General features: G+C 52.0%; 1 protein-coding gene across 7 annotated transcripts in view; it reads left to right on the top strand.

The window, feature by feature from the left end:
* Window positions 1–24,068, top strand: part of ripor1 (RHO family interacting cell polarization regulator 1) — a 76,674-nt gene extending 52,606 nt beyond the window's left edge. For 6 of the 7 annotated variants that reach the window (XM_088614058.1, XM_088614056.1, XM_088614055.1 and 3 more), the window contains exons 3-23: window positions 1,562–1,714; window positions 2,154–2,232; window positions 2,678–2,701; window positions 3,570–3,623; window positions 5,817–5,966; window positions 7,112–7,175; window positions 8,662–8,705; window positions 9,664–9,789; window positions 11,506–11,654; window positions 12,244–12,373; window positions 12,919–13,065; window positions 14,314–15,330; window positions 16,585–16,727; window positions 17,883–18,039; window positions 18,891–19,026; window positions 19,873–20,034; window positions 20,192–20,350; window positions 21,132–21,328; window positions 21,637–21,720; window positions 22,104–22,194; window positions 22,639–24,068. In XM_088614058.1, the coding sequence (XP_088470184.1) occupies window positions 1,562–1,714; window positions 2,154–2,232; window positions 2,678–2,701; window positions 3,570–3,623; window positions 5,817–5,966; window positions 7,112–7,175; window positions 8,662–8,705; window positions 9,664–9,789; window positions 11,506–11,654; window positions 12,244–12,373; window positions 12,919–13,065; window positions 14,314–15,330; window positions 16,585–16,727; window positions 17,883–18,039; window positions 18,891–19,026; window positions 19,873–20,034; window positions 20,192–20,350; window positions 21,132–21,328; window positions 21,637–21,720; window positions 22,104–22,194; window positions 22,639–22,736 (3,364 nt within the window). In that variant the 3' untranslated portion in view covers window positions 22,737–24,068. The remainder of the gene's footprint in view (window positions 1–1,561; window positions 1,715–2,153; window positions 2,233–2,677; window positions 2,702–3,569; window positions 3,624–5,816; window positions 5,967–7,111; window positions 7,176–8,661; window positions 8,706–9,663; window positions 9,790–11,505; window positions 11,655–12,243; window positions 12,374–12,918; window positions 13,066–14,313; window positions 15,331–16,584; window positions 16,728–17,882; window positions 18,040–18,890; window positions 19,027–19,872; window positions 20,035–20,191; window positions 20,351–21,131; window positions 21,329–21,636; window positions 21,721–22,103; window positions 22,195–22,638) is intronic. The other variant, XM_088614061.1, reaches the window with a different exon arrangement.
* Window positions 24,069–24,311: the final 243 nt, after the last annotated feature.

Below are 24,311 nucleotides of genomic sequence, written 5' to 3'. Positions count from 1 at the left end.
TTGTAGTGCTGTGAAGTGGATGTCTTTCCTGTTATGCTTAATCTGCACAGCTCCTGTTCCCACACCAGGACGGCCAGGGGTCAGTTAAGGAAAATAAACTTACCGTGTTTGTCTTAGGAACTCGGTTATCACTTGTTACTCTACAAAGCTGTTTGGAGAAACCTTGGATAACACGAAAAACTGCAGCCGATGTGATTCTACAGAGAGAAAAATGAGCAGGGAGTTAAATATCCTAATTGAAAACAAATGGGTTTCACATGCCCTTTGCTTTCACCAACAAGCCCCTTTCAACCCTCCCAGAACAAAGCAAATTACACCCAGGAGATCTGGATGAAGAGTCCATATTTACAGCTCTAATCCTTTGCAGACTGTCCTGTAATTTAACTTTAAATAGCAGGACACTGTAGAGAATGATCACAGTGTTGTTTGACAAGCATTTTTAATTGTTGGTCCGACGCGCCTCTCTGTGTTTTGTTTGCTCTTGCTGCACTGTGCTCTCTCTCGAGTACATGAGCCTGCGGCTCCTGCAGCTGAGACCTCTGGGCCTGAGCAGCCCTGCAGACAAGTGTCCAGCAGTAGACTGGCTGCCTGCGTGCACGCCGGGCTAATCTGGTCTGCTGGGAATGGGAGGGAGCAGAAAGAGGGGTAACTGTGGCCCCTGCAGTGGCAGAGGTATAAGAAATAGAGGAGTGCAGCTGAACTGTAGCTCCCGAGTCCTCGTGCCGAGGAATGAAGGTGCTGGCTCCCTTCCTGCTGTCTCACCCAGAGGCCGTGTCGGTCACTGCCAGACTGGAGGATGACGACGTTTGTTTTACCCCTCTTTTGACAATGGAATTTACCAATTTCCTTTTGCGCTTCTGGCATTTCATTCTCCGTGCTTTTCTTGGTAAAAACAGCTCATTTTGAGTGCTGACCAAAGCCAGGCGGATGACGGCACAGAAGGTGTCTCCATCGATCCGATCTTGTTGTCACGGTGCCCTCTGACGCCAGCAGAGCACCCATCCTGCCCTAGGACTGGGGAGTGGAGCGCTTGAGCCCTTCTGTGGTGGGCTGGGGACCCAGGAGGTGCTCCCCTCTGGAGGCCGAGCTGCAGGACGTCGGAAAGTGAGGCTCGGAAAGCTGCAGCATGCAGGCTCTGATCCTCAGCAGCAGTACCAGTTGTTGCAGGAAACCAGAGTAACGCGCTTTTGTGCACATGAGGCAGCTTCTGCACATGGTGCACAACAGCGGCAGAGCTGGGAATAGGACTTTGAGATGTTCTGAGCTCGAGCTCGGAGAATTGTTTGAATCCTTTTCTGAATTCTAGTTGGCAATGACCAGGTTAAGAGCTAGTGGTATCGGTTTTCGTGGAGCAGTAGATGGCTCTCTTCCTTCTTGACTAGAATCGCCATATTTCTTTCAGGATGAAAGGGGGAGAGACAAGAACGCGCTGTTTGAAACAGTGTTTTACCTATTTCAGCCGATGGGCGTTGTGGGTTTGAGGGCCTGGGTGGCCACTGGGGGTGAGGGTGGGGTGTGGCGCGTGTGTGGAGCTGCTGACCTGTGCTTTGTTTCGGGGCAGGAACCTGTCGGTGTTCAGCACCCCTGCGTGCCCCAGAAGGACGCCCTCGCGCAGCAGCAGGATGTTCACCCTGTCTACCAAGTCTCCGCCCCCCAAGGTCCCGCAGCCCGAGCGGCTGGATGAGGTCTACGAGGCACTGAAGAGAGGCCTGCAGTAAGAATGGAGCCCCGCCCCCTTCGCAGAACAGCCCCGCCCCCTTTACAGTGTAGCTCCGCCCCATTCGCAGTGCGCCGTTCCACAGCGCAGTTAATGTCTCCAACACACATGGAGCTTTCAGGGTCTTTTTTAAGGGATTGTTTTTTATTCATTTTAACAACCTCGGCGTGCCAGTGAACAGAAAAATAAAACGTTTTCCTTGATTTCCTGGCGAGTGGACCCTGCTGACCGGACGGGCGCGGCCCAGCCCGCGTGGGTGCACAGCTCCTGCATGAACTCCCTCCCATGTAACTTGCCCTGCAGGCCCTGATGAAAAGAAGGGGGGGTTGGGGGTGGAGCTGGGGTCGCAGAGCCAGGGCCAGTTTTGTTTCTGTTGTCAACCCGGAGACGTCTCTCCTGTTTGAGAACTGATGTGTCTGGTGGCTGTCCCCCTCAGGGCCTACCTGCAGGTCCACCAGCTGGAGCTGGACAGCCTGAGCCGGCAGATGAGGGAGTCCAAGAGGAACTCCCGGCTGGTGAGTCCCCACACGCCCCCGCTAGCTCTAGCCTTGCTCGCATGTCTGCATTCGTGTCCGTTGGATGGACAGACTCCTTCCACAGTGATTTTCTGCTCAGGGTTGTACGTTTTGTGTTAAGCGTGTGCCACCACTTCGTTGCTCAGAGCACATCCGAGCACCCTGGAGTTGAACAGGAATGTAAGTGAAGTCCTTTATCCCCTCCTGCTGTCTCATTGTACAGGAAGAACAGCTGGGCCGAGTTCGATTTTCAGCTGATGTTTAAAAATATACTTTTAAAATAACCGTTGCAATTCGCTGAAATTGTTTCTCGTCTACAGATTTATACAATTTACCTTGTGTTGCCTGAGAGCCTAAAACAGGACCAGTTCAGTGCTGCTTATCTGTGTGTTTGTTTTTGTTTTTCTGTTTAATAAGAACTTTATTCGTTCTGTTTCATTTGCAGGGCTTTTTGTATGAACTGGACAAGGTGAGAATGTTTCTTCTGTTTCTTCAATTGGGTTTCTAAACCTTTCTCTCCTCTTCAGTTTGCATCTCATTGTCTGTTGTGTCTAAATGCAGGGGGCTCCTCGTGCGGGGTGCTCCGGGGGCTCCTCGTGCGGGGTGCTCCGGGGGCTCCTCGTGCGGGGTGCTCCCGGGGCTCCTCGTGCGGGGTGCTCCTGGGGGCTCCTCGTGCGGGGTGCTCCCGGGGCTCCTCGTGCGGGGTGCTCCGGGGGCTCCTCGTGCGGCCGGCTCCCGGGGGCTCCTCGTGCGGCCGGCTCCCGGGGGCTCCTCGTGCGGGGTGCTCCGGGGGCTCCTCGTGCGGGGTGCTCCTGGGGCTCCTCGTGCGGGGTGCTCCTGGGGCTCCTCGTGCGGGGTGCTCCGGGGGGCTCCTCGTGCGGGGTGCTCCTGGGGCTCCTCGTGCGGGGTGCTCCGGGGGGCTCCTCGTGCGGGGTGCTCCTGGGGCTCCTCGTGCGGGGTGCTCCGGGGGGCTCCTCGTGCGGGGTGCTCCGGGGGGCTCCTCGTGCGGGGTGCTCCGGGGGGCTCCTCGTGCGGGGTGCTCCGGGGGGCTCCTCGTGCGGGATGCTCCGGGGGGCTCCTCGTGCGGCCGGCTCCCGGGGGCTCCTCGTGCGGCCGGCTCCCGGGGGCTCCTCGTGCGGCCGGCTCCCGGGGGCTCCTCGTGCGGGGTGCTCCCGGGGCTCCTCGTGCGGGGTGCTCCCGGGGCTCCTCGTGCGGGGTGCTGCCGGGGCTCCTCGTGTGGGGTGCTCCGGGGGCTCCTCGTGCATTTTCCTTTCTCCGGGGGTGGTCAGGGTTGGTTTTGGGCTGTCTCGATGGTAACTCTTGTTTGCTTTCAACAGCAAGTGAAGGCGATTGAGAGGTTCATGCGCAGGCTGGAGTTTCACCAGAGTAAGGTAAGAGCAGCTGGATGCCAGAAGTGTGTCCGAGTCAGTGAGCTTCCTGAGTCAAACGTGTGCACCAGGTGGGGTGGAGTTATCCGTGTCCACTTCTCCCACAGACTAATGTTTCTGTTAAAGTTTTCCCAGGTCTCGTCTCTGTAGCTGAGTTCAGTTCTCTTACACCAGGTGGCGTATGGTAGCTGGAACAGTTAAGAGAACGAGACAGCAGTTCTCAGAAACGCTGTCAGCGGGATTTAGTATTTTCAAGTTCAAGTACTCTGACAGCCACTAAAGCACTACCAGATGGGCAGGGAGCTGATTGGAGAACCAGAGCTGTAGATGTGGTAAACATGAAAGAGCTTTGTTGTGTCTTTCTGGTCCTTGCAGTTGCCTCTGCACTGAAGGAACTGCAGGTGTTTGTGGGTTATTTGCAACAGGGTCCTGTGAGTCCAAGACCTGTCTAGTAAAAGCCCAGTCTTGTATACCAAGGGGAAAGTGACAGTAATTGCTTCTTCTCCAGAGATCATCATACTACTATTAATTTCTCTGGCTTATGCTTTTGGCAAACTGGAGTTTGCAGCCAGTTATACTGCTGGGTTTTTTTTTACTGGAACCATTTGGGTGTGGTGCTTTTGTCCAGAGTACAACCTGGGGATTGAACCCACAATCTTCTAGTTGTGTGCTCCAGAACCTTGAAAACTGCTCCATGCTGTTGCCCTGCGTAAGGGCAATTTTAATTGCTCAGGGGGGACTGCAGTTCTGCTGTTGCAGTGCTGAGATTTAATTGGTTCTCCCCAAAAAAGTTATATAACAGGTTATATAATGAGCTGAAGGTCCTCCTGTTGATTGTAACCATTCTTACATTCTTATCTGAAACATGTGGCTGCCTTCACTGGACACTGGGAATCTGGTTTCTCTAATTTTACTTAACTACCTTAATACGGAGAGACACTGCTGTCCACAGTCTCAAGTAAATCCCTCCATGTGAACTCAGCAGGTTTTACGTGAGGATCTCAGGAAGGAGGAGCAATCAGACATTTTTATTCTGCATTGTTTATATACCGTACAACATCTGGTGTTTTTCTGAGCGTCTCTGGATGTCCAGTGAATATTTACCTGACTTGAAGTAGGTGCCTTTTCTGAAGCGAGTGGCTCAGGGACAATACGATAAAACCACAGCTGTTTGCAAGAAAAGTGCATGACATTCCCTCAGTCCTGCAGAGGGATGAGGGCAAGGGCCAGCAGGCAGGATCACTTCAGCAGCATCTGAAGTTTCCCCGAATAAAGTATTTTTATGGACTGCTTCCCCAGTCTCTGGGAAGAACAGCTCTTTTTCTCTGGATAAGTTATTAAGGAAGGCGGGGGGGGGGGGGGAGTCTGGATGGTAAAGATCAGGTTTCGTGAGAAGAGAGCTGGAACTCCGGCTCATTGAAGAAAAAAAGATTACTCTCTGAAATCCCAAAGGAGACTTGGAGATGAATATTTCAGGTTATGCACAGGTAGTGGGTGATTTCAGAGGCTCAGAAATGGATCACTTTCCTCCAGGTAATTCAGGGACCTGGACTGAAGGAGAGAAAATAGCATGGAGAATGGCACTTTAAATGGAAAAGGATGGACACAAGCTGTAGGGAAGTGCAATGTTAAGAGAGAAAATGCATTTTGCTAATAAAATCTCTCTTCGGGAAGACTTCTAGAAAATGGGTGTTTTAGAATGAAAACACTTCTCTGTTTACTCATTCATTTTTAATCTTGGTACATCCACTTTGACAAATCCTAGTGCTTTTGTAGGCTTTATCTCCTGAGAGGAACACATTGCTCTGTGAGGCTTCTCAAGCTGACCCAGTCCTGACCAGGCATCTTTTCTGTTCTCTGCAAAGTCTGTTGCCTGTTTTGGCTTTCCGGTTTGCTTTGACTAATGAGTCTTTTCAACCCCTTTGTGACCCCTGTTGGTAAATATTGATTACATGTGAAAACCCTGTCTAAATATTGTCCCGTTAAAAGCTTACGCAATTAAAAACAACAAAACCCCACAGCAGGAAGGAGTTGTTGTATATACAGGGCGATGAAATGCCTGCAGCTGGGCTTTTTCAGGCTGGAGAAGTCTCTCTTCTGCGTGTTCGGGTGAAACCGGGGGTACAGCCCTACCTCTGGCTGGGTCTCCTTCCACGCGGAGCGCGGTGTTGACGCGCCGGCCCGACTGCGTTTCAGATCGACGAGCTGTACGAGGCCTACTGCATGCAGCGCCGGCTGAGGGATGGGGCCAACAAAATGGTGAAGGCCTACACCGCCTCCCCGGGCAGCCGCGAGGCCCGAGAGAGCCTGTCCGAGGCCAACAAGGGCTACAAGGAGTACACGGAGGTGAGGCGGGGCGACCAGGGCACCCCACACCCACACACCCGACAGTTCTTCTTGAGCCCCGGGACTAGAACAGTTCCCAAAACTTAATCAATTCCTTAATAACTCTGTCATTTACAGTTCAAATCATGTTCCGTTCAGATTGGAATCCGTACCCCTGAACTCGACAGTTTTAATACGGGAGTGCTTTTTCATCCTGTACTTGGATACTTCGAGCTGACATAAAACAATCCCTGAGCTTGTTTCCTGTCCAGGTTGTTCAGATGTGCCCCATTTCAAGCGCTTCCCTGACCAAGGATTGCGATCAGTTTTCCCCCAGTTCATCAGGATAAATCCATGAAAGCATGTCACAGTCTATAGTCAAAGACAGCTTTTTGTTATCTTTACCTTCTGTTAAACTAGTAAACAGGCCTGTTTCCATCAAGTATTTTACCTACATTAATTTTTTTAGGGCTCTAAAGATTCAGGCTCATTGCACGCATTAGTGCACTCCAGCGTCAGACTATGGTGGGGGCCTCTCCCAGATTATATACCATCCAACGGTCAAACAAGTAGTATGCTGGTCACACCACACTCCTGCTATGGCAAGAACAGGCAGCCTCTGGTGTATACTGACTTGTGTCTGCAACACTAACGCCCCACTCTGACTGTGACAGCCAGCTTGTCTGAGGAAAGACTGAGCTGACAGAACTGTGTTTGTCTGTCTTTGCGTTATTTAATAATATTTGCACACACGCGTTCATTGGAAACGTATGTTTATTTCCTTATGCCTTTGCACAAGAGAGGAAGAGATTTGACCCATAATTCCTGTTGGGTCCCGTCTCTCAATAGTCCCAGCCTCAACACCTTGTTCCGCCTCGAACCCCTCTTGGAGAGGGACAGTTGAGCTTAGCCGGTCGTGGTCAAAGTCCACCTGCGTGTTTGTGGGGGCCTCCATGCTGATTCCTGTCAGCTCTGCCCTTACCTCCTCCATATACAGTGCTTTACTCCCTCAGATCACTTCGGACCACAGCCGGCCTTGTGATAGGCTGGCTGGTGCCAGTGTAGGAGAGGCATTCCAGGCTTCGCGAGAATCCTGACAAGTGAGCCCAGTGGGGGAAAAAAAAAAGTGTCTGTCCTTAACTGGGGTGTTTTCCCTCTCCGTACAGAACATGTGCATGCTGGAGAGCGAGCTGGAGAGCCAGCTGGGAGAGTTCCACGTGAAGATGAAGGGTAAGTCCGTGAGCCGTGTCTGGGGCGCTAGCGCCGTCACGGTCCTGACGACACCCCCGGGGGAATTTGACCCCGATGGCACAGCGGCAGGAGTAAAATACCAGGTCCAGGCACCGCCAAGCCGTGAACAATCCAGGAGAGGTGACGAGAAAGCCCATCGGCGGCCTGCCCATCCTGCACAGCCGTGAGGTCATGGAACGTCCAGCCAGTGGCGGGAGTGGGGATTGCAGGTTGCCTAGCAACCAAGATGGGCTCCCACATGGTGGAAGGAAGCCGAGTCCTCGGGGCTGGGCGGATCCCAGCACTGCCCTCCCCAGGAAGGACCCTCCCTTCCAGCACTGGCGCAGACCGGGGGAATTCAGCAGTGTGTCAGAAGAAAGGGAAAGAAAAGTCAAATAGGGAACCGGAATACTGTCATGAAGTCTGGGAGTCGCTTTGGAAATGTTTCCCCCATTCATTAACCTTTTTAACAGGGGCTAGTGAAAACCTCGAACTAGTCGAGACATGTGCTTACATGTCACCCTTTTCGTGGCGACTGAGACCGTGTAGTATTTTTTTAAATTATCCCGGCTTCACTTTTTTCCCCTTCAAGTTTCTTCCAGGAATTTTCCTTGTTTTTGTTTTTGTCCTAAATCTGAACAATAAAATCGAAATGTTCTGCTACGGTCACGGTGGCTCGGATAAGAACAATTTGTGAATAGACCGGCTCGCATCCCTTCGCAGTGTAAGCCAGCCCCCTGTCTTATAAAAATATTTTTCCAGCGCCGTCCAGCTGTGACTCCTTGCCCTGGGGGATGTGGCCTGGCCTAGATAAAGGACGGCGGCCCTGTGTGGGAGGGGCAAAGCGACTGCTGCTGCCACAGAAAGTGGAGACGTTAAATCTAGCCGTGCAGAGGATAGGGGGTCACTCTTCCCGGACAGGGTGAAATTGGGGAGCCCTGATTCTGAAGGCAGAGGTGCCCCCATCTCCATCTCCAGTCATTATGACAGCTGCAGTCAGTGTTCCGCCCAGGCACTAACAAGGCACAAGAGGGAACTTCTCAGCCCTTTAGATACAAAGTGAAACTAATTTTCAGCTTTTTAATGGGTTTCCTAATTGTCTTTCTTCTCTTTTCCTTATGTAGTTTTATTAGAAAGTAGAGCATCCCAGATTGAGAAAAGAGAAATTAGATTCTTGATAATGTGGTAATTAGCCAGCGTATGGACAGATCATCTAATTTGACTTGGTCTGGGTATTGACTTCAACAAAACAACATTGCCGGGAAGCTTGTTCCAGACTCCTACCACTCCTTGTGAAAAGAAGTGTGAAAAGAAGTGCCTCCTGCCCTAATGGGAGGATCTTGTAAGGAGATGAGCGAGGATGGCGGCGCGCGCTGGTGTGTTTGATGTCGGGGCGCAGATGAACAAGGATGCCAGTGTGCGTAGGGTTGGCTGGTGTGTTTGATATCGGGGCGGTGTCTCACTGTCTGCCCTTCCTCTATTCCAGGGCTTGCCGGTTTCGCTAGGCTGTGCGCTGGTGACCAGTATGAGGTAAGAGGACCAGCTACACCGCGGCAGATCTGATGATGCGTATCCCTCTTCTGGACCTTTCTTGGGTTTAGTGTTGTGCTAGCTGGGGTTTTGGGTTGGGTACAGGCTAGTGTCAGAGCTGGACCAAGGATTAGGGCCTGATTTTAGGTCTAGGGTTGGATTCTGGTTGGGGCTGGGACTAGGATTGCAGTTTTAGAAAGAACATAAGAAGATTTTTTTAAATGTCAGATTATTACATTTACTTTACAGCACTGCTTAAAAGGGAACTGCTGTCCCAATTTCTCAGACCGGTTATTCAATTTCTATCGCAAAATAAATTGACATTATTGCAAAGTTTTATAGATTCCGAATTAAGCACAAAATGGTGAACTTTGTGGAAGGACTGTTTTGTCGCCATACTGTCGCAAACTGCTGGTCCTACCACAGGCGAGAGTGAAAGTTCACGAGAACTACGATGTGAAGCTGCTCTTCCTTCTCACTAGTCGCTGTAATGACTAATGTACTGTGATGCACAGGTTGGGCAGCAGACAGTTCACCACAGAAATGTTACGGCTTGATCTGCATGCAGAGTTAAGTAGTATTTGTCGACAAAATCGTCTCAAACTCGAGTGCAGTATTTCTCTTGGATTAAAAGAGACTCACGAGCCTGGTAGTTTACTATGTAATAGGGCTGGTTCATGTTTTTTCCTGAAGAAAAAAAAAAACAGAATATGAATGGATTTCAGTAAACTTTGTTTTGAATTAACGTTATAATCCCCCCAAATTTTTTTTATTACAACAGGGTCTCCAGCTCCTCTACTGGAGGGCTGAAGTGTCGTTAGTCCAATATAAATGTCACAGATCTGAGGGATTTAAATGAAACCTCGGAAGCTTGCATGCCTCTGGTTTTAGTCGATAGTGAAACTGCTGTGTGGAAGTACCAGGCTGTGACACAGTGGTTGACCTCTGACCTTCTCAGATCTTCATGAAATACGGGCGCCAGCGGTGGAAGTTGAGGGGCCGAATCGAGATCAACGGCAAGCAGGTGTGGGACAGCGAGGACATGGTCTTCCTGCCACTCATCACCGAGTTCCTGTCCATCAAGGTAAAGGGACAGGAAGTCCCTCCCGCTTTCTGTGCAGGCCTGGTAGTGTTGTCTTTCTATCTTTAGAAAAAAAAATTAGGACCACCAGTTGTTTTTTGTTTTTTTTGTTTTGTTCTCTTACCGTCCCAATGTGGAATCGCCAGTTACGTCTTTACCTTCTCGACTCGTGGCGACAACATGGGGAGAGAGAGGAAGGGCAGCCGGGCTCCAGCCCTTCATTCCACCTCAAGCTGTCCTGCCACGTGCAGGAAGTTCAGTTCTGATCGGAGGAGAGGCGTGTCCTTCACCGACGTCAACATGCGCCTGCAGTAACCCTGAAATTTGCCAGGATTGCAGTTCCTGCTTGGACCCCAGCAGCTCCTTGTGTGCTGAGGTTTGGGAACCCCAGTACAGTTGGCGAGTGGCATCATCCACACTAGAATTTTACCGGGATCGGAAAGCGTAAAGCGGATTTTATGAAGAGATCATTGCGTCTTCCCCAGGATCTGTACATAGACCCTTTCTGAGGTGGACTGAGCCAGCAGGACCAGGAGAAAAATGTGTGAAAGACAGCATTTTGGGACTTCCTTGGTTTTTGTTTTTCCATTCCACATTCCAGACTTGGAATTTTCCAGAAGCTTTTTTTTATTTGAATTATTTGTTTTTTGTTAGAAGGGCTTCTTCCTGTTTATAAAATGGATTCATGTGGTGAACGATACAGCTGGGGGGGTGGAGTCCAAGCTTGTTCCTCCCTGCAGATGTTCAGCTTTTCTCAGTGGACCTGTTGGAAGACCCTAGAAGGGCTTTGTCCAGCCCTGGTCCTGGAAAACATGCGTGTTTTAATGAGCTAGACCGGCTGGAGACTGGCTTCACTGGCCTAATGTAAACAGTTTCTCCCGGCTCTACAGATGCTGCTGCTTCAAAGAGACCTTGAAACCCTGCAGACACTCCAGCCCTCCGGGAACAGGGCTGGTCTCCCGTGATTTAGTACACCTGGCTACAGACTGACTTGATGGAGAATGTAGTCTTGCACTGTGCTGTGTTTAAACCTGTCTCAGCTCTCGCAGAGCAGATCAGCACTCTCAGCCACAGAGTCAGTCACTCTGTATCAGTGGTTGGAGGAACCAGACATCTAAGGATCTGGCACCTTTGCTCTTTGTAACACTGTAGATAAATTGGGTCAAGCATTTGTTGTGCAGTCCTCTTCAGTTAAGCTCTCCTCCTATTACCGTCAGTAACTGTCCAGCTGTGGCTGCTGAGCAGAATGCCGAGGTCATGTAAGGATGCAGTTCCTGGCACTATCTCACACTGCTCACCTGGCTTCACCATTGCAGCACCGACTGAGCCCTAGCAGGTGAAATGAGCATGGGCCCTGTCTGCACCTCTGTAGAGAGCAGGTCACGAGAGAATTGCCCTCAGAGAATGCATATGCATGCTTTCACCTACACTCATAAAGGCAGCTGATTTTGGTAACGATGTCCAGTCATTTCAAAGTGACCAGCCAAACTGGAGTCGTTAGTCGAGAATATCTTTTTGCAGCAGTTGCTTACAGACTTCCTGTTTCCCTAAATTCCTAACATGCAGACTGTAAATATACCGTATGGCTCCTGATACCCAGGTAGTGCATTAGAATGAAGCAAAGGGCCACAAAATCACCACCAGTTCAAGAGCAGGATGCTCTCGGGCTGAAACCCAGTGGAGGAGGAACACTAATGAGCTGAACAATGTCTTTCCCAGGTGACAGAGCTGAAGAGCCTGGCTAATCACGTGGTAGTGGGGAATGTGTCATGTGAAACCAAGGACCTGTTTGCAGCCCTTCCCCAGACTGTGGCTGTGGACATCAATGACCTGGGCACCATCAAACTCAGCCTGGAGGTCTCCTGGAAGTCAGTACTACAGCTCCTTCTTTCTGTAGTGTGTGTGTATATATATATAGAATGTCCTTGTTAATACCAGTGCTTCCCAGCATTCCCAGGGTTGATTCTGTCTGAGCACCTCCGGTGTGTAGTGTGCATGATCTCGTCCGGGACAGGGTGGGTTTCTCTGCAGGCTTGGGTTTCCTCCCACAGTCCAAGAAGCGTGCCGACTCAGACACTGGTGTCTCTAAATGACCACCGGTAGATGTGTGTGCAAGAGCCCTGTGAATGGGCTGGCATCCCAGCTGGAGGTTCCCAGCCTTGTGCCCACTGTCTGCCAGGCTCCTTCCACCTTTATTAGATTGCCCAGTCATTGAAAATGGACGTAGGGATATTTAATTCCCCTAGCATGCAAAAGAAGAAAAAAACAATTCAGTTTTTATCATTGAGTGAGCCTTCTAACTGGCCTCCCTTTCTTACAGTACTAGAGTCCATCAGTCTTTGAGCAGGCCTTATTCGTCCTTATTTCAGTCAGGTTGCTCTAGTTGAGCCATGCGAGTTGGCACTGGAGGCAGTGAAGAAAGGCCAGTGTTGCAGCCTCTCCTCTCTTTAATTTCAGTCCATTCGATAAGGACGACCAGGCCACCACTGCCAGCACCGTCAACAAAGCTTCCACAGTCAACAAGAGGTTCTCTACCTACAACCAGAGCCCCCCAGACACCCCTTCCCTGCGAGAACAAGCCTTCTATGTAAGTTCATTCATGTTTCTCGTGGTCTGTGTGTTACAGATGGCACATCTAGCCCAGTATGTATTGTTCAGCTGCCTACAGGAGGTCGGCTCAGAACAACTTCCAGGTCACCTAGCTGACTAAAACTGTACAGGATTCTTATTTCTGCAAAAGCTGTGGTTTTAAAGGAGATGAGCATTTGCTCTTCTCTGCCTATTGTTCTCGCTCTAAAGGGGATTAAATTCACATTTCACATTCAATTAAAGCTTCCTGAGCTGTTGAAAGTGTTCTGCTATTACAGGCTATATTGCATCTTCATTCTTGGGCTACATGCGTTAACCAGGCTCTCTCCAGTACCTGTTTTAGCCATCGCTGCTCCTGGAAAAGCACCCCATCTTTTTAATACTCATTAAAGGATTGAAAAGGACAGGCCCACAATTAAGTTTCACAAGATGTTTTTGTCAGCCAGAGTATCTCTTACATAGCAGATTTGTTTTGGTGGTGATAGAGTGAAGTGCTAGCAAACAATGGTTATTTTGACTGTCCTGTTCACTTGATCCTACAAGAACCCTCCTCGAACCGATACAGAAAAACGCAGGTGGTCCTTGCTGGATGTTTTCCGGGAGACCCTTGCTGAAAAACTGTCTCAGAGTTGCTCGTGCGGTGATGTCACGTCTGTCCGTCTTGCCTGTGCTGGTAACGTGCAGCTGAGCGTAAGTGGGTGTAAGACAGTATGAGTGTAAGACAGTAGGCAAGCTAGATGCCTGGTAGCCCAGTTTTGCAGTAGCTGTAATCGGAGCCACCACAGCGGAGTTTACCACCAGAATCCTTCCCTCCCTTATTTTGCAGTATTTCATTTCAGCTCTTTAAAGAATTGTTTCTGTATTTCACATCTCAAGAGTTTTTTTCCTGGAACAACCTAATTATTTCATCTGTGGAAAGAGGATAAATCCATCCACCCAGCCATTCTTTCACCCAATCTCTGTGTGCGTGTCCTGGTTGATGGTCTGTTTACTCTCCAGGAAGTCTGACCCTATGTCCTCCAAGATTGTGGTGGCTCAGATACCGGTCTAGTAGCCTGCTGGCCTGAGACCCTGTAGCCCTGCTTCATGCTGTGATGAATCACACAGACCCACACTCTTCCCAGCTCCCTTTTGTGTTGTGAACTTTCTGTGGGGACTTTGGCTGCTGTTCAGAATTTCTTAACTAAATTTATTTACCACGTGTTCGGTGTGGAGCGATGTAGTGCTTTCTGCAGCTTGTCATATATGAGTCCTAATTTGAACTAGAATACTTCCAAATGTCCAGAATAGATATGACATTTGGAAGCAATACTGAAGCCTCCTGCATGTTTTCTCTCACTGATTCTGACAGCCCTCCTTGTCTACAGGCACTTGCATTAGCTTCTGGAAGGGTGCTTTGAAGATTTCTGAGCAGAATTAGCCAATTCAAGTGCGGAACCCAAATCAAGCAAACGCATGGCTGAGTGTGACTCGATTGCATCTGGACAGTATTGTCTAAAAGCTCAAGCAGGAGAGGAGGCAACACTTAAGATTACTTTATTGGCCACATACAATTTCTTGCATGAAGGATTTGTCTTTTCGCAGACCCCAGCTTGCTCTCCATGAGACGCACAGACAGGGAGAGAAGCTGGGGGTCAGAGCGCAGGGTTAGCCATTGTACAGCACCCCTGAAGCAGTCAGGGTGAAGGGCCTTGCTCAGGGGCCCGACGGAGTAGGATTCCTCTGCCGGCCGTGGGATTTGAACCAGCAACCAGCCACAGGCGCAGATCCTGAGCCACAGTGCCACCGCTCCGCTTGCCAGCAGGGGCAGCTGTCGTGTCTTCCTAGTCTTCTAGCAACTGCGCCCCCGTGTCCTGCCAGTACCCGTGTCTGTGTGAGCCACCCTGCCGCTCTCCGCCTCTGCCCTGCACGCTCACACGCTCCCCTCCACCTCCACAGAACATGCTGCGGCGCCAGGAAGAGCTGGACAACGGCACGGCCTGGTCCAACTCCTCCGAGTCCTCGGACGACTCCTCCAGCCCGCAGCTGTCCCTCGGCCTGCGGCACGCCCACAAGACGCTGGTGCAGCCGGAGCTGCAGGCGGCCGCGCCCCCCATCCAGATCTCCTTCGCCCCCCGCGAGGCGGCCGCGGCGGCCGGGCCGGCCGGCCCGCAGGACGGGCCCCGGGGCCGGGAGGACAGAGAGGAGGAGGAGGAGGAGGAGGACGAGGAGCCGGGGGAGCAGGTGGTGTCCAACGGGCACAGCCGCTACTCCCGCTCCCTGAGCCACATCAGCGAGGCCAGCGCCGACGGCGCCGTCCCAGAGCTCCGAGCCCCCGAGTCTCCCGGCGGGCAGGCGGAGCTCGCCGACGCGGTTTCTGTCAGCGATATAGGGATGGAGCTCCCCTCCTCCCCAGAGCCAGAGCCAGAGCCACAGCCACAGCCACAGCCTGCGGCCGCGCACGAGGCCCTCGAGCCCCCCGAGACGGCCGCCCCAGAGCCTGAGCAGCCTGCAAGGACCGACGAGGGGCTCCCTTCCACTGCAGAGGACAGGGACAGCGTCCGGACAACCAGGGACAGAGACTCGGTGGTCCTCGCGGAGCCGCAGGCGGATTGCAAGGAGGAGGCTGCCCCCCCGGAGCTGGCCACGGCCGAGACGGGGAGAGACGGTGCCCCCTCCAGAACAGAAAGTCTCTCGAGGCAGGGGGACGCCGAGGCGGGGAGGCCCGAGCTGCCGGCAGAGCCAGAGTGCAGGCCTCCTGCCAGCCCCGCAGACAGTGGCCTTGAGGAGGCTCAAAGCACCGCTGCGTCCAGGCCAAGGGAGGAGGACGCAGGAGCACCGAGGCCGCAGCCAGTGGACAGTGGGCTGGAGGAGGCTCTCGGCACGGTCGTCTCCTTGCTGGATGACTACAGGGGCCAGTTCCCCGAGCTGCAGACCCTGGAGAAGCAGATCAGGCACCTGGAGGAGGTTCTGATGGTGAGTTTGGGTTACTGCAGCCCCATCCGCACAGACTCTTCCCCTCACGCCCTTAATCACACAGTGCTTTTGCCTTTGGCTCAGTCCTCGTAATGCAGGACAATTCATGCTTACAGTGATTCGAGAGTTTTGAATCAGTGGACGGCCCTTGCTTGACGTACGCTCCTTACTGTTGTGATGGCAAGGCTGTATTGCACCCTGCCCTCTGGGTGCCTCTGGGTCTGTGTGATTCTTGCGGAAAAGGAGCCTCAAGACATAACCGGTGGCCCAAGCCCCTCCCACCCCAGCTTCTCCTCCAGCGCCCCACTGCAGGGGGGGGAGAGGGGGGCACTTCCTGCCACCTTGCTGGGTGGTCCTGTCATCACACGGGGGGCAAGAGACGGGCGGGAGAGGGTCTGGTGGGGCCCTGCTTCGCTCACGTACGCACTCCCCCTGCAGCTGACCCCGCAGATTACCATCTGGGCGCAGCGCGAGGCGAGACTGGAGCACAGCCCCTCTGCGCTGGCTCCCTCCTGCGGGCTGTGAAAGGTGTCAAGGTTACAGAACGCTGGCATCATCTCAGAGGTTATAAATGAATCCCTTGGCGATGCACTCTAGTCTCTGATTTTTCTCCGGACAGAAAAATCCTGCATGCCTTTCACAAATAGGAAATGTGCCCGTTGGGATTATATTCACTGTGGTCTCCAAAGGGGCGAGTTGCTCAGCTCCTCCTGATGCTGCAGTGCGCCAGCAAATTTCCTCTCTGGCCTCAGGCAGCAGCTCTCAGTGCAGTGGCAGTGTGCTGGGTGCTCTGTCAGCTCCTGGCTGGCTCCGGCTGGCTCCAGCGATCAGTGAGGGGTGCTGGTCAAGGGGCGGGCAGAGGTGCTAGCTGGGAGACACTAATGATCCTAAAGACACCTCCTCAGCGCTGAATGAGTAGAACAGGTTCACAGCATCCTGTCTCTTAGCATAGTTAAGTGTCCACTGTGGGGGGGAACAGGGCTGTGTCCTGTTGCAGTTGTGTGTATGGTTCTGGGGGGAGGTGTGTGCGTGTTTTTTACCCCAAGGGTTGTGGGAGTCTGGTACAAGAAAACCCAGCCCTGCTGTCAAAGCTGACCCTTTGACACGTCCCCTTTCAGGAGATGGCATAGCAAGATCCTCGGATCAATTAGCTACCACTCAATTATCGTTTTGCCACCCAATGCGCGAAACGTGCCGAACGGTCCTCCGGTTGGCCTCCGTTCCCTTGCGGCTAAGCGTGCGTCTGTCGTGCAGCTGGGGCAGGGCCGGACCCGCAGCAGGTCCTCCAGTATCAGCCTGGCGGTGGAGACGGCCCTGGAGAGCTTCGACTTCCTCAACACCTCGGACCTGGAGGACGAGGGTTCGGAGGCCTCGGGGGGCCAGGACCGCCGGGACAGGTGAGCCCTCTCCCCCCCCTTTCGATCCTTTCATCTTCCGCCCCTCGGTCTCTCCTCCTCCTCCTCCTCCTCAGTTTCCTTTATCTCTTGGCGTTTCAGCACGAGCCCCGTCTCGAGCAGACATCCAGGCCGCAAGAGCTCTTAACAAGCACCATGGCACCGCGGTGAAAAGAAGAGAGGCTTGTTTTTCAATAATAGTGTATTTGCCCCTTTGAAGAATTAACACATAGCAACAAAAGCACCAATGTAGCAGGAAGAAGAAATATTCTCACCTCATCTGTTTACCTCTGATTTGCTGTAGACAAGAGCCATCCCTTCCCACTGGAATGACCAGACTGTATTTTTTTGTCTATTTCTGGATCTTGAGGTCCATAATTTGCCTTTTTGTTAATTCACTTGTATTGCCAAGTCATGAATCGGAGAACTTCAGCGCCCTCTTGTGATAAACAGCTTAAGGACAGAAGAATTAGTTCAAAGGACTGAAAATGTAAGATGCTCTGTAACTATTGTGGAAGTTTGAAAACATGGTGTTTGTTTAAAAACTGCTTATTGTTATTTTTGTGGAAAACCTGTCCGAGGAGATGGGGAGCTGTAACGGCACCTTTAAATACGGGTGTTTCAGAAAAAACAAACACACAGTGCAATGGCAAGGGAAAAACAAACAGTGTTCCTTATTTACTGTGTGAAGAGCAACAAGCAAAAACTCCTAATCGCACAAAAAGTGGCTGGGACGCTAAGCTGCTTACTGGCTCCAAAACAAGTTTCTTACAAATCTCTTCTCAAAAATCTCTACCCTCATAGAAGAGAAAAGGTCAGTTTCTCTTCAAAAGTTAAAGCCTCGTGCTGTCATGTCCTGATTCATCAATCAGGTGACAGAAGACGGTAGGCCATTGCCCCCCCCACTGCCTTCTGGGAAATGTGGTTCAATAAGAACTGCCATCTTGTCTCCAGCTACCACCACATTACATTAACGTGACTCGCAGGTGTTTCCTGTGGAGAGTGAGGAAGGGCCCCCACTCCACCCATCCAGATCTCAACTTGTAACCTTTCTTATCTCAGTATCTAACTCTGTGAAGCCAGCGCGCACTGTGCCGTTCGCTTACTCAACGCGCTCTTAAAGAGGGTTGACGCCCGGCTGCCTGTGCTTGTGTGCAGTGTGCAGAGTGCGTCCCTCAGGCCTGCGGAGGAGAGCGTGCAGGAGGGGCAGATGTGCGTGCGCTGTGGGTCGTCCCCGCTGCCCCTGACCACAGGCTGCCAGACCCTGGACCAGGCGCTGGTGGCTCACCTGCAGACCTGCAGCACACAGCTTTTGGTGAGAACCCCTTTCGTGTCTCAGGGGGAAGAGCCGACAGAGTTGGACTGCACAGCAGGCATTCGCAAGTAAATGGTCCTCACCAAACAGGCTGCTTAAGATCAATAAATCCTGGCCTGCAAGTGATCAACCTCAAGGTTGAAGCAAAAGTGAGCACTGCATAATCACTGTTCTTCTGTGATACCACTGTTGTACAGCAGTCTTGCTTCTTGTCTCACATGCATAATAATAATAATGATTGCTTACACTTATATAGCGGTTTTCTGGACACTCCACTCAAAGCTGTTGACAGGTAATGGGGACTCTCCTCCACCACCACCAATGTGCAGCCCCACCTGGATGATGTGACAGCAGCCATAGTGCACCAGTACACTCCCCACACACCAGCTATCAGTGGGGAGGAGAGCAGAGTAATGAAACCAATTCATTGACGGGGATTATTAGGAGGCCATGACTGGTAATGACCAGGGGGAAATTTGCCCAGGACGCCGGGGTTACACCCCTACTCTTTTCGAGAAACACCCTGGGATTTTTAATGACCACAGAGAGTCAGGACCTCGGTTTTACAGCTCATTTGAAGGACAGTGCCTGTTTACAGTATAGTGTCCCCGTCGCTATACTGGGGCATTATGACCCACATGGACCGCAGGGTGAGCGCCCCCTGCTGGTCCCACTTACACCCCTTCTAGCAGCAACCATCCAGGTACTGACCAGGCTCACACCTGGGCTGCCAGTGGTGAGTTGCAGGGTGATATGGCTGCATAGTCGCACACAGGCAGGTGCTCACACACCATTACTGCCCACAGTCCTGCAGAGCTGCCCCTCATGCCCCTGTGCTGCACTCCCCACAGAAACTGGGGACCTTTGGGCCGCTGCGCTGTGGAGAGATGTACGCGCTGGACCGGCTGCTGAGAGAGGCCCACAGTCTGGAGCTCATCCACCGAGTCGTGGAGGGCTGTGCTGGCCAGGTCACTGCCCCGGAGGAGGGTAGGTAGAGTTGTGCAGGGATCTGTGCCAGCCAGCTGCTGGACTGCTGCTGTGTCGGGAACACTGTGGGGGGAACAGGGCTGTGTCCTGTTGCAGTGAGTGGATACTGTTTGAGAGCAGTTGTGTGTGTGGTTCTGGGGGGGAGTGTCTGCGTGTTCTTTACCCCAAGGGTTGTGGGAGTCTGGTACAAGAAACCCAGCCCTGCTGTCAAAGCTGACCCTTTGACACGTCCCCTTTCAGGAAATGGCATAGCAAGATCCTCGGATCAATTAGCTACCAATCAATTATCCTTTTGCCACCCAATGCATGAAACGTGCCGAACGGTCCTCCAGCTGCTGGACTGCTGCTGTGTCAGGAAGAGGGTTTAAGGGCACTGAACCTGCAGGTTTTAACAGCCTGTTTTAATTGTTTTTTGTAGGTTTTATAAGGACAAAACATTGGATTCATTTTCAAGATTAACAAAAAGCTAGCTGACTGACCTCAAGAAAAATTCATACAAATACAAAACCCCAGATCACTTAAAGTAAATCTCCTTTGCGTGTGATTCAACACAAACGTGATTTTTTTTTTGGAAATGCATAACTGTAGGCTGCAGGAGAACTAAAAAACTTTGCTCAGCTGTAAACTAATTTGGGCAAATTAGAGCTGATGTGATTCGCTGGAATGAAGTCCTCAGCTTTTAAAAGCAGCACTCTGGAATCGACAGCCCCCACAGGGAGCTGAAACCCCCATTGTCAGGAAGCTATGAGCATGCAGGTGGACCATGGCAGGCTCAGGCCCTAGACCTGGTCTTATAGATCTCTTATCGCCAGACTCTGACGGTCTCTCTCCCTCTCCCCTCCCCAGTGGTGCCACAGCTGGAGACCTGTGACGGCGCCCTGGCCTTCTGGAAGCAGTGCACAGACTGTGACAACGTCTTCACCACCTCTGCTGACACCTTCCTGCACACCCTGAGCTCGGCGTTCAGTGCCAGGCTGCCGGAGCGCTCTGCCAGCCTGGCAGACACCGGTAAGACAGCGGGAGAGCCAGGCCAGTGCCCTGGAAACCCGTTAGGAGCAGATTTCAGATGAGCGCAGGATGAGCACGGGCGCACGGAAGGGAATTTGCCCAGCCCTTGGCAGCGATGCGGGTGGTTAACGCTCTGGCTGCTGCCGTTGTATCCCAGTGTTCCTGCGGCTGGCGGAGCGCGTGCTGGACCGGAAGCTGCCCAGGCGGGGGGGCAGCGGAGGCAGGGGGACTCTGACGCTCTTCCAGTTCTGGAGCTACCTGGAGGCGGAGGGCGTCGCGGCGCTGGGCACGCACGTGGCCGATCTCGCGGAGGAGGGTGAGCCGCAGGGAGTGTGCGGGCGGGGGTCTCCAACCCCGCTCCGGGGGCACTCTGAACACGTTGTTCTTAAAGGACGCAGACACAGATCTAAAACACCTGTTACTGGAAGATCAGGAACACTAGCCGTTGCAGTGCTTCAATAAAAGAAGCACAGGTCCTGCAGGGCTGAAAGATATTCTGGGCTTTTCTCCACATGATCTCTAGATTACTTCATTGAAACACCACCTGTTTTGACTGATCACAGTGAACTTATTCTAGGCCTTTAGGAATTGATGATTTAAAGACTGCCTGTAAAACCCCACAGGACGGAGCTCTCCTGGTGTAAGGAGAATGGGCTATGTGCCAGTATCATATGTGTAAGATCACAGACACACAAGCATATCCACAGAAGTGGTTTAAGTTTTCATTTCGTCTAATACGCTATTGACTTGATTGGTCTAAATCACCAGTTCTCAGGTCTTCAGATACTCTGTGCCTCTCTTAGATCAAGGATGTTTACTGTGCCACCCAAGAGAAATTGCCATAATATTAAGCTTATCGCTACAAATGACACATTTTTAAATTCATGATAATTGGATATTAACCAAACACATTTAGAGAGGCGATTGCTGGATTAATTGTGGAATCATTTTTGGTTCTGCTTCATTGATGACAGGATATACCCCTTAAACTGGTTGTTGTCCTTTAACATCCGGACTTTATCTACAGTAGTGATTCTCTGCCCTGCTGACTGGATGTCCTGTCCGTTCTCTCCTGTCTCTCTACTTGTTACCCACAGTGTGGCTGGTGCAGAGCCTGCAGTCGGGGGACCAGGATGCACTGCTGAAGGCCCTGAAGAGACCGCCTGAGTCGAGCCTGCAGAGGGAAGGGCTGCAGGCTGTCAGTCTGCTGCTGCAGGACCCAAGGGGCAAGGTGTGCAACGCTGCCTCTGGCCTCCTGCGCAACCTGGCTGAACATCCCCAGCACAGAGAGAGGGTGAGAGAGCTCCCCGTCAGTATCAGCTGTGTCAAGACCGTGCTTTTCACAAACATCCAAATGCTCATAAAGAAAATTTTATTTCAATAAATTTGCAAGTCCCTGTCCACTTCCTGTCCTGTGCTTCTAGGATAGACTCCAGGTTTGCTGTGACTCTTACCAGGAATTAATGGGTTTCTGACGGTGGTGGGTTAGATGCAAGTCCCCCAGTACTGAAGACTGTGGCTGCAGCAGGGTTAACTGGCTTTGTGCTACGGTACGATGCCTTTTCCTGCAAGACATTGAATGTTTCATACGTTTCCCGTCAGGCCCTGGTGTGCTGTCTGGAGCTGCTGGAGGATGACCGAGCGGAGACGCGGGCTGCAGGCTGTAAGGCTCTTGCGTGTCTCAAGGTGGGTCTGAAACCGCTGCCGCTGGATTCTCCAGCTCTCGAATTCAGAAAAGGCCTTTCCAGCATGATCGTGACACACTGGGCTGCTGCTAATGGCTTTGGAATGAATTTGCCTCGGCAGCATGTGGTATTAATGTTGACATCTGCCGGACGGATTCTTTCTCGGTTTCTGTCTCCGGGATTTGGCTGGGATTTCCTGCAGGGCCCGAGCTCTCCCTGCGGGACATGTTGAGGATTCTGACAAGGGATACCGTGTAGTAATGAACACGGTTGAGCCGCAGCAGTACAGATTGGGAGTTGTTAGCTGACACTGTGAGAAATGCAGGTATGCAATGCAGGTATGAACCCCCCTAAACCGCCCCACCTCGCTGCTTTGTCTGTCAGGCTAAAGAAAGCATCGACCAGCTGGCGTACCTGTGCCAGACGGACAAGGAGGACGTGAGGGACGCAGCCAAGCAGACTCTACTGTCATTTGGTGAGTGGAGCTGGTGCCTGTGTGGACCCGATGGGTATGCGCTGGAACTGGAAGTGTTCAGACTAGAACGATGCACCCGGGTAATCATTTGCTAGGTGTTAAGTTGAAGGAAATATTTTTTCACCCCCAGAGATGCAGGGATTTGGCATCGACTTTGTATGCATGAAGTGAACATGGGGGGAGTTGTTGCTTTTTTTTTTTGTTTAATAACTTTGACAGAACAACATGTTTCTGTGCTCTGAGCACAGTGCGAGTAGATATACCGCTTATAATGCTTTGTGCTAAAAATGTGCGGCCCTCCGGAAAGTGCCAGAAACAGTGCAGAAATGTAGTAGATGGAGCGCGTGGGGCAGAAGGCGAAGAGGTTGAGTTCAAGTGCGATAGCAGCCCCTCGGCGCAGGCGGGAGGCTGGAGACTGACTCCCGCTCTGTGCGCTCTGTCTAGGGCACGAGGGGAAGCTGGCCTACCGGCACGTGGAGGAGAGCCAAGATGGGGTCCCCCGGCTCTTCGCCCCAGGGGCCATGGCCAGCACAGCCTTCTAGAGACCCCCCCGGAGCCCAGCACACCCTCCCCCCCCCCCCCCCCCCAGGCCCGGGCCTGTGGGTGCCTGTGGCAGCAGCGACGCACATGCACGATGGAGGATGCCAGGACTGAGCGACGTCAACGAGGAAGGAAGCGCGCGGACGGGAAGTCCCGCTGGGGAGGCGCGAGGGGGGTGCCGGCGGAGGAACCGTTAGTAGCTGGGGTGCGCCCTGGCCGAACAGGACACGGCGCCTCCCTCTGGGATTCAGCTGCTGGAATAATGGGACAAACACCGACAGGGCGGGGGGCGCCGAAGTCTCCCCGGAAGACGATGCTGGAGACCTGGGCTTTCCCGCCCGCAATGTTCTTCTGACAAAATCCCTGAAGCTCCCGACGAGCTTCCGGGTCCGAAGGGTTCCCCGGGGTGAGTGGGGGAAAGGGGGGTGGCCCCGACAGCCTGCCCCCTTTATTAACGGAGAGCTTTACACGGACTCGAGGAGAGAGATGGCAGGAGCTCTCTGCTGCCCGTTCAATAACTCAGGGGGAAAATAACCGAGAAAGTGAACACAGTGCCACAGATCTCTGAAGTAATATAATTTGTGAGTAAAATATGTGTTTTAATTTCTACTGAATTGCAAACGGATGTTATTTTGGTTTGTAAGGAATGTGTCAAGAGCCCAGGTAGCTGAGCGGATTGTTGGTGATGAGGCGTGAGCCGAGGCGCAGGCTGCTGGCGGTGATTGCAGTGGACCACTGCTGTAGGGAATGGGTTTACTGTCGGGCCCCGACGGTTCTGACAACCCGAGCAAGATGGAAGCGCCTGTCCAGCTTGAGACCTCCGGTTTTGGGTTCTCCTGACTTTCGCTTTCCATCTCCGTCTGGAACCAGCCTGCCTGTTGTTCCGATGCGTGCTTGCAGAGTGATTTTTCTTGGCACATCATCATCATCATCATCATCATCTGCGGGACACAATCCCCAAAATCTCTTGACGGCGCAAGTGACACGTGCGGTTGGGAATCTTCAGCGAGCCGTTGTGTTGTGGGACTTCCTTTGGCAACAGGAGCCACATCAGTCCAAGTGCCTGGAGGAACAGTGGAGAGCAATTTCGATAAATGAGGAAAAAAAAAAAGACAGTTTATTTAAAAATGGTGTTGCAGTGAAATGCAGGTGAGCTGCAGCGAAAATTAAAGTATATTGCTATATTTTATATTATGACTTCCTGATTGTGAAATATGAAAGATTTAAAATTATTTACTTTCGAGTTTGTTTTCTATAAAAGATATATATTGTCTGTCAAAGATCTTGCCTGAAATAAAGTTTAAAAATATCTAAATATAAAGAAAGATATTGAACACAGTGTCTGGTGGATTTTGTTGGGGAGAGTCGCCTGAGACTTTTGACGTTTTCCTTGATCATTTGCTCCTGCTTCGGTTTCACTGCCGTTTTTCTCAAATTCCTGTCATGCACTGACCCGCGTGTGATCAGAACCAGAACAGAGAGGTTCTAAAACATCCCAGACCAGCTCGATGGGCTGATTGATTGATCAGTTATGTTTTTTTTTTTCTGGCACACTGCAACTGAAGAGTTAAACGCCC

Source organism: Lepisosteus platostomus, chromosome 20, assembly GCF_059453375.1.
Source record: "Lepisosteus platostomus isolate fLepPlt1 chromosome 20, fLepPlt1.hap1, whole genome shotgun sequence".
NCBI classification, from domain to species: Eukaryota; Metazoa; Chordata; class Actinopteri; order Semionotiformes; family Lepisosteidae; genus Lepisosteus; species Lepisosteus platostomus.
Note: the sequence above shows the minus strand (reverse complement) of the source record. Positions and strands in the feature narration are given on the sequence as shown.